Raw genomic sequence first — 12226 nt, 5'->3', positions numbered from 1 at the left:
TATACACACACAACTATATACACATATTATACCAACTATATACATATATTATACAAATACTATATATGCCTATATCATATATACAATGTATATATATTATACACATTATATGTATATGCACACACACATGTATACACATATACTCACATGCATGCATATACATGCACTCACACACATGCATGCATATATATACCTACTCCACTGCTTTTTGTGTGGAGGAAAGATTAAGTGTTCAAGGGTTCTCAACCAATTTTCCCAAAGATACATACATCCCTTGGATGAGTGACTGTATGTCTAGGTGCCCTGTGTAGAATAACTACCCTCCAAGCTGGGCTAAAAGTCCTTCAATTTTCTTTAATTAAAAAGAAAATAATCATAGGATGATATGGAGACTGTCTAGAACTCCTCTTGGAAGAGCCAGGCCCAGATTCATGAGAGGCCCCACTATGGCATCTCCCCTGCAGTACAAATCAGTCACACTGACTGGGTTCCTCAAACAAGACCCATGAAGTTGCCTACGGGTCCTGTCATGGAGAGTCCTGCTTTAGGGGATCTGTAGCCTACAAACCTTCCATGGACCTGGCCTTGGGGGACACTCCAGATTTCAGTAAAGAAAAATAAATCCTCAGGTTTGTCTTGGTTGCCCTTCCTTGGACTAGATTTACAGGACTATCTTTACAGGTCTCCATAGGACGGTTCTCCCAGAGACACTAACACATCGGGTTCAACTGTGTGTGTTTCCGCAGAAGGAGAAGAAGAGTGGACTGCTGAAGCTGCTAGCTGGGGCATCTGCCAAGAAGAAGTCACGCTCCCCACCATCTATATCTCCAACCCACGACCCCCAGTCGGCCATGGATACCTCACTGCAGGGTGCCATGGGCCCTGAAGTGTCCCCATTGACCGTCCATGGCAGGGCAGGCTCCTGCCCCGTAGAGAGTGAGATGCAGGGAGCCATTGGCTTGGAGCCACTGCACAGAAAAGCTGGCTCCTTGGATCTGAATTTCTCTTTGTCCCCTTCTCGGCAAGCAACTCTGTCCATGGCTTCCATCCGCCCTGAACCAAAGCCACTGCCCAGAGAGAGGTAAGGAGATGAGGGCTTTTATCTGTGCCCTCTCTTTAGGACTAACATCTGAGTTCTGGAACCTTCTTGGGGATGGGCAAAATGGAGTCTCCAGGGGTCAAGCTTATCATATATTCCCCTTTACTCAGATCCTGGGGTATATTTCTTATTCGCAGCCTGCCTTGCATCTTAGGGTTCTTATTGCTTTGAAGAGACACCATGACCATCACACCTTTTCTTTTGTTGTTTAATTTAGAAACAATCTTATTTTACATATCAATCCCAGTTCCCTCTCCCTCCCATCCTCCCATGTCCCCCACTGACCCCCACTCCACCTCCCATCCACTCCCCAAGGAGGGTGAGGCCTTCCATGGGGTATCATCAAAGTCTGTCACATCATTTGGGGGAGGGTCTACGCCCTCCTCCACGTATCTGGGCTAAGAGTGTCTCTCCATGGCAACTCTTATAATGAAAACATTTAATTGAGGGGGCTGGCTTACAGTTTTAGAGACTCGGTCCATTATCATGGTGGGGAACATGGCAGCATGCAGGCAGACATACCTAAAGAGTCCTATATCTCACAGGCAACAGGAAGTCGACTGAGACACTGGGCAATATCCTGAGCATAGGAAACTTCAAAGCCCACTCCCATAGTGACATAGTTCCTCCAACAAGGCCATACCCAACCATCAAAGCCACACGTCCTAATAATACCACTTCTTGTGAGATTATGGGAGCCAATTACATTCAGACTACCAAACCTTCCTTCCTGGATTTGGGCTTGTTAATGATCCCTGCAAACATGTCCATACAACTGTGGCTCAGAGTACTGGGTTCTCAACCTTTGAGGACCCTCAAATGAACCCTTCCAGGGTCCCCTGTGGCCTGTGCCTCATCTAGTCACCCAGAAAAGCAGTTCTTTGAACCTCAGGACACTGTGACATTTTAATGTCATGAAATATTGTTTTAAGTTGTCTATAAAGTCTTTCAGGTCAAACCATTCACAATTGTCAATACTCATCCATTTTTATCCGAACTAGCAAGTTAATGTAATACAACCTCAAGTTTCACAGATTTGGAAACTGAGCCCAGTAATAGGGCCTGCTGAGGTTGCAGGCTGAGACCACACCTGCATGCTAATCAGAGAACACAGCAGCTGTCCTGCATGCTAACCTCAGAGACCACATCTCCAGGTGCCAGGTGGCAGGTAGACAAGGGATCATAGAGGCTTCCTGTCAGAAGCCCGATAGTAAGTATCACTGATGCTGTGGACTCCAGGATGTCCATGGCACTCTACTGTGCCATAAGAAGGCTGCCACAGACTATGCACGTAGTGGCTTGGTGTTCCAGAAAGCTCCCTGCAGTGACCAAAATTCAGATTTCTTGCAGCATTCTAGTGTAAAATCTCTAGAATCATTTTTAAATCATATTGAAAATGCAATAACATCCATAGCTCCACTACCACACAGCCACAAACTACGGTTCTAGATGTTTTTGAGCTGCATCTATGCTGCTGTCAGATCCAGGGCCATGGGCAGACCAATCTCTGCAGGGCCCTGGAGGGACACCATGAAGCAGTTACTGATTGCTCATGACCAATTAAGATGTACATCTGTATTGACATTTGCAGTTGTAGTACAGGTGGCTAGCATCCACTGAAGGCTCTGTGAAAGGCTGGTATTCAAAACATTAACAGTTGACATGAGTTCCTGCCACTGACACCAGGATGGCCAGGCTCTGCATGTAGCCTATACATACCTGCATTTCCTGAGTACATTATGTGCATTATCCATTGAGTCCCCTTATGAATCTTATTAAGCATCCCCATTTCCCGATGAAGTAACTGGTGTTCTGTCAAAGCCTAAGAAACTTACTCATGGTTCCACAGCTGGTGAGTAGCTGGATGAGAGAGAGGGCTTTCTGACCAGAGAGTCTAAGCTCATGAGATATTTGTTTTCACCAGGGTTCTCTAGAGGAACAGAACAGGGGATGGATGGATGTATTCACATATGTATACATATATATGAATCAGAGTATTAAGTGAGCTGAGATGCTAAGAGCCTAGTAGTTAGTTGGTCTTTGAGGTTGGGTGCCTCAACAGTCAGAGCTCTCTGTCCACAAGGCAAGTGCCTCACTAGTCCCAAACTGGTGCTGGGAGCCCAGAAAGTTCCTGGAGAACTCCTAGTTCCTAGTCAATGATACAAGTTTGGAAACTCTGGTTCTGCAGTCGGCAAGGAAATCAGCAGTAACAGGGCCGATCACTCCACAGCAAGGGGAAGGCCAAGCAGGCAAAGGAGGAATCGTTCCTCCTTCCCAAAGGCCCTTTTCATCTGGGCTGCTGCCAGAAAGCACTGCCCACAGTTAGGGCAGGCCATCCCACTCCAGGACAGTTCTTCAGGCGAGGCTCCCTACTCGAGTGATTCTAATTTGTGGCAGGTTGACATTAAGACCAACTACAATAGTATTCACAGACCCACAAAGGGCTCCATGTCTCCATGTGTACAAAAATGAAGAGAGAATGGCCAGAGGCCATGGTATCTGGGAGCTGAAGTTGAGGAACTCAAGATGTGTGATCTAGCTCCCGAGGCTAGCACAACTCCAGCTCAGACAGCGATTTGGGGCCCATAAGTCTGTGCCGGGCGGACAACCGTAGTGCTGACACAAAAGCAACTCTCACCTCTAAGGGAACAAGAGATGGTTTACTATGGAGCCAAAGCTAAGTGACCAGGGCCCGGGAAGACAGATTTAGGTCTCCCAAAATACCATGTTCCAATGTGGAAACAGCTTCATGAAGTTTTTTTATAATAACAGCAAGGAGAAAGTGATAGATGAAGGCATTTTTAAAAATACACTGGCGGAAACATCAGAGAGGCACTTTGCAGCCAAGCAGCCAAGCAGAGAAGGCTCAGCTGTAGGCCTCAGATGCTCCCTGATAACGTGTTTGGCCCTTTGCTTCGTGAGGAATAAGGCTTTGATAAGTCAATAAGTCAGTACATTCTACAGGTTTTTATCTGTTTAGCGGGACAGGGGTGACACAGGTGGGCGAGGAAAGGCCCTTTGGGGGGCTGAAGATAGTCCAAGAGAAATTGCATTAGGCTCTGGGCCTACACCATTCCAAAGACACAGTCACTGCAGTTTCAATCAGTTCGCCTTTGTGCACAGGGCTACCCCCCTCAGGTATTGTCATTTACATTAGAGACGCCAATATGGCTGCCCTCACCTACTGCAGCAATGCTGAGCATGGCCCTGACCCACCAGCTAGGTTGTGGGAGTGAGGGTAAAATACTCCTTGAGCTACCCCCAGTCTATCACCCGCCCACAACCCCACACATTGCTCCTCGAGGAGACCCACCCCCTCATCCTGTCAGCGGGCTACCACTGTCACCCGCCCTGGGGCTGAGGTACAGGTGTCTGACACATGCCATACACAGCTACCCAGATAGCAGAGGACCAGCAGCAGAAGGCAGAGGGCAGCAGGGGTGTCCTGTCAAGGACTGAGAGGTAGACACCAGACAAGCGCTGGTGTCTGAGAAGGCGGCTGGTCCTCAGAGGAGCACAGCCGCTCCAGCCTCCTGCAGGCCACAACTGCTAACACAGCACATTTCACAGTAGGGAAGCCTGGCGTGAACAGAACCCCAGTTCACACCCAAGTGTCCAGGCATTGTTGCCAAGGCAACAGGGCAGGGCGAGAGCAGCTCAAGAGAGCCTAAAGTGTGAACATCCACAGAAAGCGGAAAGGGGTGTCAGTCCCTGAGAGGGCCTCTAGGCTGGGCCCTAGATTCCTTGGAAGGTCAGAAGGGCGTGATCCTGCTGCTGCTGGAGTAGAGGTTCTTAGGAGGGTTAGGGGAAGGAATGTAAAGTGAGCCTAGGGCCAGCTGGGACTCAGCCCTGTGCGGCTAAAACTCTGTATAGCACACAGTAGGGCTTATAAAGATGAGGGCTCAGAAACGCTTGCTGGGGTTTTGTGGAGGAGTGAGGGTAGAGGCACAGTCAAGTGTCTGTCAGGCAAGTGCTATATAAAGACTCTGTGTTCTTGGAAAGGTGATAGCCAGGGGTCCAACTCTGGGCTCATATGTAGGAAAGCCTTTCACAGCCTAGAGCACCCTCAATGCTCACCCAGAAGGAGCTGTGGCCAGCAGCATGCTCTTAAGGCAGCTGGCCAGCAGAAGCAGAGGAGACACTTTCTCTGGCTTCCTTTTGTCATGGGGATGTGGAAACAGCACCTTGAAGCCTTGGGTGTTGCTGGTTGCCCAGGTCTTGTAGAAAAGGAATGAGGAGAAACTGGGCTTTTGCAGTACAAGTGATGTGATTTCAGCCAGTTCAGCCTGAGGCTGTGCGCACCTTATGATTTTAAAGATTTTAAAACGATACCCATTCCACCAGAGCAACTTCAAAGGCCCCTCCGGACCAATGAGGCCCCAGCCACATCCCCCTGAAAGGTAGTAAGTACTCCAGGAGAGGAGCCTTGAGTTTTAGATGCAGAACCTGGCACCTAGCAGGTTATGACCCAAAGGTCACAAAGCCAGAAAGGAACAAGCCAAGTGCCCAGTCTATGTCCTGGGACTGGAGCAGTCCCCATTTCCCAGAGGTGGTGGCTAATTGGGTACAGCCATGAATTCACTAGGGCAGACCTCCAGATAGGAGACCAGCATAGGTGCGGGGGGGGGGGGGGAGACGGGGAGGGATGAGAAATGGAGGAACTATGTAGAGGTCTAAGAACTAAAAAATAAGACAGCCATGCCTTAGATCTGTCTCTAAAAGACACCTAGGGGATGTCCTTTTTTTAATGGCCTTATTAATTCCACATAATGGGCTTCATTATCATTTTGCATACATAAGAATGATGTATTTTGATAGTTACCCCTATTGCACTATTTTGTCCCCTCTCGGCTCACATGCTGTCCCTTCTGTCCTCCCAGGTACCGGGTGGTGGTCTCCTACCCACCACAGAGTGAAGCAGAGATCGAGCTAAAGGAGGGTGATATTGTCTTCGTGCACAAGAAGCATGAAGATGGCTGGTTCAAGGGGACTCTGCAGCGGAATGGCCGCACGGGCCTCTTCCCAGGCAGCTTTGTGGAGAGCTTCTGAAGACTGCTGCTCATGTCTCGCTCTGCCATCTGGGAGAGGGTAGCGCAGAAAACACTCTGTGAGCAGAGGAAGCCTTACCACCTAGGACCCAAGGCCTTTCTCAAGCACCCGCCAGGAACAACTGGGCCGGGGTGGTAACTCAGTCGTGAAGGCCACACCAATTGAAAGCACACGTGGACGTCCCTGATGTTAAAGTCCTTATTGAAAGCACACATGAGTGTCCTTCAAGACCATGCCATGAATCTCAGTGAGCAGTGCAACAGAACAAGTTGCCCATGTAGACAAATGCACTACTATGCCACCCATCAGCTAAAGCAATATAGCTGTCTGTGCAGGGTTGGGAGCCCAGGGGGTATAGAGTGGGCTGTGTGCTAGGGCTGGCAGCAATGAGGAGTAACTTCCCTGGCTGCCCTGGGTAGCATCCCTCTATATACCTCTGTCACCTGCCATCGAGCCCCACATCAAGGGCATTCATGGTTCAGGAGCCTCATGTAAGGGCCCTGAGTCTCTCAGGGTGTCCAGTGGGCGGTCCTGTCGGGCACTGCAGAATCCTTATGGCTTTGTCTCCTACCAGGATAATAAGGAACACCTTTTGGTTTCGCCACCACTGTCTCTGCATTGCTTCCTTCTTATGGCACCTTTTTAATGTACAACTCTTAAACTTTCTATATTTCTAATAGGTCAGACACTGCATATTTTTCATACATCTGGTGCTGATTTTTGTAAAACTAGAAATCACTTGGGTAAGCTTCAAGGGGAAAAAATGAGGTAACATCAGAGGAAAGTTTTATATATTTCCCATATGAATTTTGGAGCATTTTGAGAATTCCTATCTGTAATATCAAAATGTTGGCTGGTACTCCATTAGGTGAGAGAGAGAGTCTGCTGAGATGGTCACCTGGAGTTGCAGAGTGTCTTTCCTGGCTGTTGGAAATAGCCTGAACTACATTCACCATCTATATAGGAGTAATTATGATTTCAAAAAAAAAAAAGGAAACATTTTGAGGAATTTATTCTGCCTTTTAAGATACAGGGAAACACACACACACACACATACACACACACACACACACACACACACTGACCCTTAAGCTTCCTTTGATCACTTTAGAGAGAATGACTAAAAATAGCATTCTTAAAGCACATCTTGCTGCCAAAATACAGCTTTTACAACAGCTCAGACCACTACCTTGCAAAGATTTCTTTCTCCATGTCAAAAATAAGTAACTTCCCATATCAGGTCAGGCAAAATTCCATCTGCTAGAGACCAAAGGTACAACGATGACACGGGTCTGATAAATAACTACAGACTAATGGCCCAGAGACGCTGGAAAATAGGATGGTCCCTTTGGCCCTGGGGCCTTCATTCACTCGAAGTTTGCTTCCCAAGAGATTGGCCTGAATGGCTATCAAGAGGTGTGAGTGTCACACTTTAGGAACACATTTTGTTTTTCATCTCAAATTTGTGAGCCTTTGTCTACATTTTTACAAAACCACCCAGACTTGTGTCAAGCTTCAATAGCAGAGGCTATCACCAGTTTTCATAATAAAATAAGGACCACTTGTTCTCAAAGCTATTTGGGGACATGATTTAACTAGTTGTGACTGCCATCTGGCTGTCACATGGAAGCATTGATGCCTATAGCAATGATGCCTATAGGAAGTCTCTTCCTCCATCGTAGTAGACTTATTGGATAAGAATATTAGACATAAGAAAACTGTACTAAGCCAAAGAGAAACTCTAGCTTAGGCATAGGGATCCCGGTATGCAGGGTTAGTGACAACCAAGAGATATCTAGTCACTGCCACTGCTAAATTACTTTCCCATCCATGCACAAAAGATCTATACATGGCTGAACCCATGCTGTCACTTAGGAGGTTCACAGATCTACATCCTGGGAGAGATATGTTTTCAATGGAGCCACAACTCACTCCAGTTTCCAGACGATAAAAGTCCCCTTTTCCCCTCCTCAACAAGATCAACTTAGAGGCAACAGAATAGACAACTTTGACCTGTCCTCCTCTCTCATGCTGGCTACTTCATGGTGGTGAGGAGGTAGCAGCTCAATAGGAAGCTGAGGAAAGTATCAAGGGGTCTGGAAACATCAGTCATGGCTTTGCATAGGAATTACCTTGGGGAGGCAAGCAGGGCCCAGGGCTCATTTCCAGGTGGGGCATTTTAAAATACACAGTAAAGCCCATGGCCCAAGTATTTCGAATACTCTGAGACCCTTTAGTTTTCCAAATCATGTATTCCCCAGTCAAGAACAGAAGAAAGGTACCTTTCCTGAGGTCATCTGCCCTTGAGGACACATCTTCACTACCAAAATGAAGCCAGCACCCCATCTAGAACCTTCACATTCCATTCTGGCCAAATACAGTAGTATTTGGTGGCCAGGTGATTTTCCTTGACTATTCTCAGCCCTTCAGATTGAGGGTCACCAAGGAGACAGGACAGTCTGAGAGAGACAAGATGGTTGGCAGTGGGGTATGAATACTGGCTGGGCACTCCAGTGGACTTGGAAGCCCTTGTACTTTGCACAACACACATACACACAAACGTGCAAGCACGTGTCCCCAGCCCCACATGTGTTTCTATTATACATCAATGTCAGTATGTAATTTTGGATGAATTGACAGTAGTGGCAAACTGTGTTTCTGAGTCTTTAAATAAAAATGACCATGGAGAGGCTGTGTGTCTCAATAGTGGGAACAATGTAGTTGGGGCAGATGGTTGGGGTGGGGAGGATTCAGTTCCTGGATGGGACAGAATTCAGAGAGTTGTCTTGTGTTCCGTTGCTATGAGGAGACACCATGACCAAGGCAGCTTATAAAAGAAAGCATTTAATTGGGGCCTTGCTTACAGTTTCAGAGGCTTAATCTATGGTCATCATGGTGAGAAGCATGGCAGCAGGCAGGCAGACATGCATGGTAATGGAGCAGAAGCTGAGAATTCACATCTACTCTGCCAGGTACAGACAGAGAAAGATGGGGACTGAACCTACTGTGGCTTGTGGCTTTTGAAACCTCAAAACCCACCCACAATGATACATACACCTTCTTCAACTAAACCTTCCTAAACAGTTCACCAACTGTGAACTCAGCATTCAACTATACACGTCAATGGGGGACATTCCCATTCAAACCACCACAAAGGCATTGCCTAAGCCAGCCCTAAGACTCATACTTGTCACCTTCTGCTCCTTCAGGGGCATATAGGCTCTGTGTATATCAGGACAGGGTGGGGGCTGAGGAGTCCAAGAAGTGGCCAGCTGTGAAGCTGAACATGATCTGTACCAAGCATACATTAGATGTCAACTAGTTATCAAGAAGCAGCTACAGATGCCATTGTGACATGGAGTCAGAGGTGTCTTTTGTTCCCTTCCACGAGCACACTTAGACTTACTCAAGTCCTTGTCATCCGGAATTGCCTAGTATATATACATTGGGGCAAACTCCCAGCTCTGCTCTTCTCTCTGGCCCTCAGATGCTCAACCCATAAAGAGCACAGGGTGAGAGAGACAGGGAGACACCAGAAAGGTGGGTGTGTCCCACAGCAGGAAGACATGTAGACTAGCAATAGTGTCCCAGACAGGATGTATTCCTGAAACAAAGCTTTCATTGGCTTCTCAGAAGAGATGTGACCCACGTTGCTTTCTGCTATTGTGAAAAACATCAGGACCAAAATAAACTTTAGAAAAGTGTTTAGTTAATTTTACACTGCCAGGTCACAATCCTCCACTGAGGAAAATCAAGGCAGAAACTGAGGCAAGGACCATGAAGGAATACTGCCTATTGGCTTGCTTAAATAGCTTTCTAGTTTTTAATTCTTTCTTTTCTTTTTTGAGATTATAGTATAGCATAATTACATCATTCCTCCATAGCCTTTGCTTCTTCCAAGCCCTCCCATAGACCTCTCCTTGCTCTCTTCCAAATTTATGGCCTTTTTTCATTAATTATTCTTACCTGTATATATGCATATGAATATATGTTAGGAATATATATGTACACAAACACACATGCACACACATATGTATATATACATATATATATGTGTGTGTGTGTGTGCTCTTCTGTGAAGAAGACTATTTCTCCCTCTCTCAGCATCAGATACAGGGCCCAGAGGCCCCTGAGCTCCTCCTTGAGGACTAGCTTTCAGAGTACCAGAAGGTAACATGGGAGCTTCAAAGGGGGAAGCAACCAATAGTTCTACACAGCTATGATGCCTATAAGTCACAATAATGACCAGCATGGCACAATAACCCTAAGGGCACAGTAGTGGCATTCATACTTTGGTGATAGCCAACGACTCTCTAATTGGACCTAAGACCCACTCAACAAGAGGGAAGTCATACCTGGCACTGGAAACCCGGCCAGCTACCAAGGACTAGTGAAGTCTTGGGATCTTGGAGGGGAACCTACAACTGTCACTTTAGTAAGCCAGTATAATCCCTAACTACATTCTAAGTATTTATCCTTACCCCTGCAGATAAATGTTGTCCTCACCTCTCAACAAGGAGACTTCTCTGTGCAACAGACAAACCATTTCAGCTAGGTTTCTTACACAGCTCAGGCCCAACTGCCTAGGGATGGGCACCATCCACAGGTGGCTAGGCCCTCTGACATCAATTACCACCTAAGAAAATGCCTCACAGACATATACAGAAGCCAGTCTGATGGAGGCCATTTCCTAACTGAGACTCCTTCAGACCACTCTGGGTTCTGTTGACAACTGAGCTAGAAGAGATGCACACATGCATCTGACACGTGGCAAAGAGCCACTTTATCTTTCCATAAAACTCAAGGACTCTGTAGGAGTAAACGATACAGCATGGCTAGTATCTGGACAGGATATTGCAGGGGGAAACATGCTATGTCTGTATGAAAGATGCCTCCACCTTCATGTGCTGGACAAGCAACCAATATAAGGGGTTAAGTAACTGTCACAGATTGCTATGACTCCAACTACAGTTCAGTTTTCTAACATCAGGTTGACTCTTGCATTTCCAAATTCTAGGTGCTGATCCACAGCCTCTAAGTGAGTGTAACCATACATTATGAAATGATGTATCAGCCAAGGATAGGATACTTAGATGACAAGTGGCCACACAGATTATACTGGAGCTGAGGAATTCTTGTCACTTAGCAACAACAAAGCCTTTATAATGCCTTAATACAATGTATTCCTCATGTGAAGATGGTAATGCTGATATAAATATCCTTAATACACTGACAGACTACTACATACTAATATGTGCATGACTTACTAATACTACTACATACTAATACTGCATGACTTACCAGCATGCATATTTACTATATCTCTTATTGGAAAATAGTAGTTCATACATATGTTTACCTTTTATGAGTAAGTCAAAAGGCCAGACTAAGTAATTGACTTCTATTGTCTAAGTCTGTGGTGCTAACACAATGAAATCAACTGAACAACACAGCCCATCATCTGAGACTGTATCTCATCATTAAAGAGATGTGATCATAATAAATCAATTACTAGTGTTGGAAGTAGGGGCCCAGAAGAAACACAGACTGTGTATGCCACAGTATCTGAAAAAATACTGTGGTAACTTTGGCAAGTTACCTAAGCTGTTTTGTAAGATAGGTGAAAGATAAACCTCTAGGTTTATACTCAAATCATATATGCACACACTCTGGTTCTGGGTTTACACTCACTGAACAAACTACCATAATAATTTAACACAGGGAGAAGGGTCCTGGTTGGGTCCCTTGAACCATTCAGTACCAGAGACATTTTTCATTAGAGAGGGCTTACTCCAGCAGCTGATGGATGCTGATGCAGAGACCCACAGCCAAACATTAGGCGAGCCCAGGGAAGCCCTCAGAAAATGGGGAGAAAGGATTCTAGGAGCCAGAGGGGTCAAGAGCACCAGAACACAGTCCACAGAATCAACTAAGCCAAGTCATAGGGGCTCAGAGAGACTGACTGGGCAATCATGGAGCATGCATGGGTCTGTGCTGGGTCCTCTGCATACAAGCTCTAGTTGTTTAGCTTGGGGTTTTGTAGGACTTCTAACAGTGGGAGTAGGGGTATTTCTGCCT

The 12226-nt window shown here is 46.3% G+C and overlaps 1 protein-coding gene and 1 long non-coding RNA gene across 3 annotated transcripts in view; one reads left to right on the top strand and one right to left on the bottom strand.

Annotated features, from left to right (window-relative positions):
• Sh3rf3 (SH3 domain containing ring finger 3) overlaps window positions 1-8835 on the top strand; it is a 265267-nt gene extending 256432 nt beyond the window's left edge. For both annotated transcript variants that reach the window (XM_021227644.2, XM_005070858.4), the window contains 2 exons: window positions 747-1081; window positions 5980-8835. In XM_021227644.2, the coding sequence (XP_021083303.1) occupies window positions 747-1081; window positions 5980-6148 (504 nt within the window). In that variant the 3' untranslated portion in view covers window positions 6149-8835. The remainder of the gene's footprint in view (window positions 1-746; window positions 1082-5979) is intronic.
• On the bottom strand, window positions 5810-6694 carry LOC121134213. The gene is made up of 2 exons (XR_005871257.1): window positions 6583-6694; window positions 5810-6177 (listed from the first exon to the last, which is right to left on the bottom strand). It is a non-coding gene; the product is annotated as an uncharacterized LOC121134213 (long non-coding RNA).
• Window positions 8836-12226: the final 3391 nt, after the last annotated feature.

Source organism: Mesocricetus auratus, unplaced genomic scaffold (genome assembly GCF_017639785.1).
Source record: "Mesocricetus auratus isolate SY011 unplaced genomic scaffold, BCM_Maur_2.0 Super-Scaffold_100027, whole genome shotgun sequence".
In the NCBI taxonomy this organism is placed as follows: Eukaryota; Metazoa; Chordata; class Mammalia; order Rodentia; family Cricetidae; genus Mesocricetus; species Mesocricetus auratus.
This window is presented reverse-complemented; position numbering and strand designations above follow the sequence as displayed.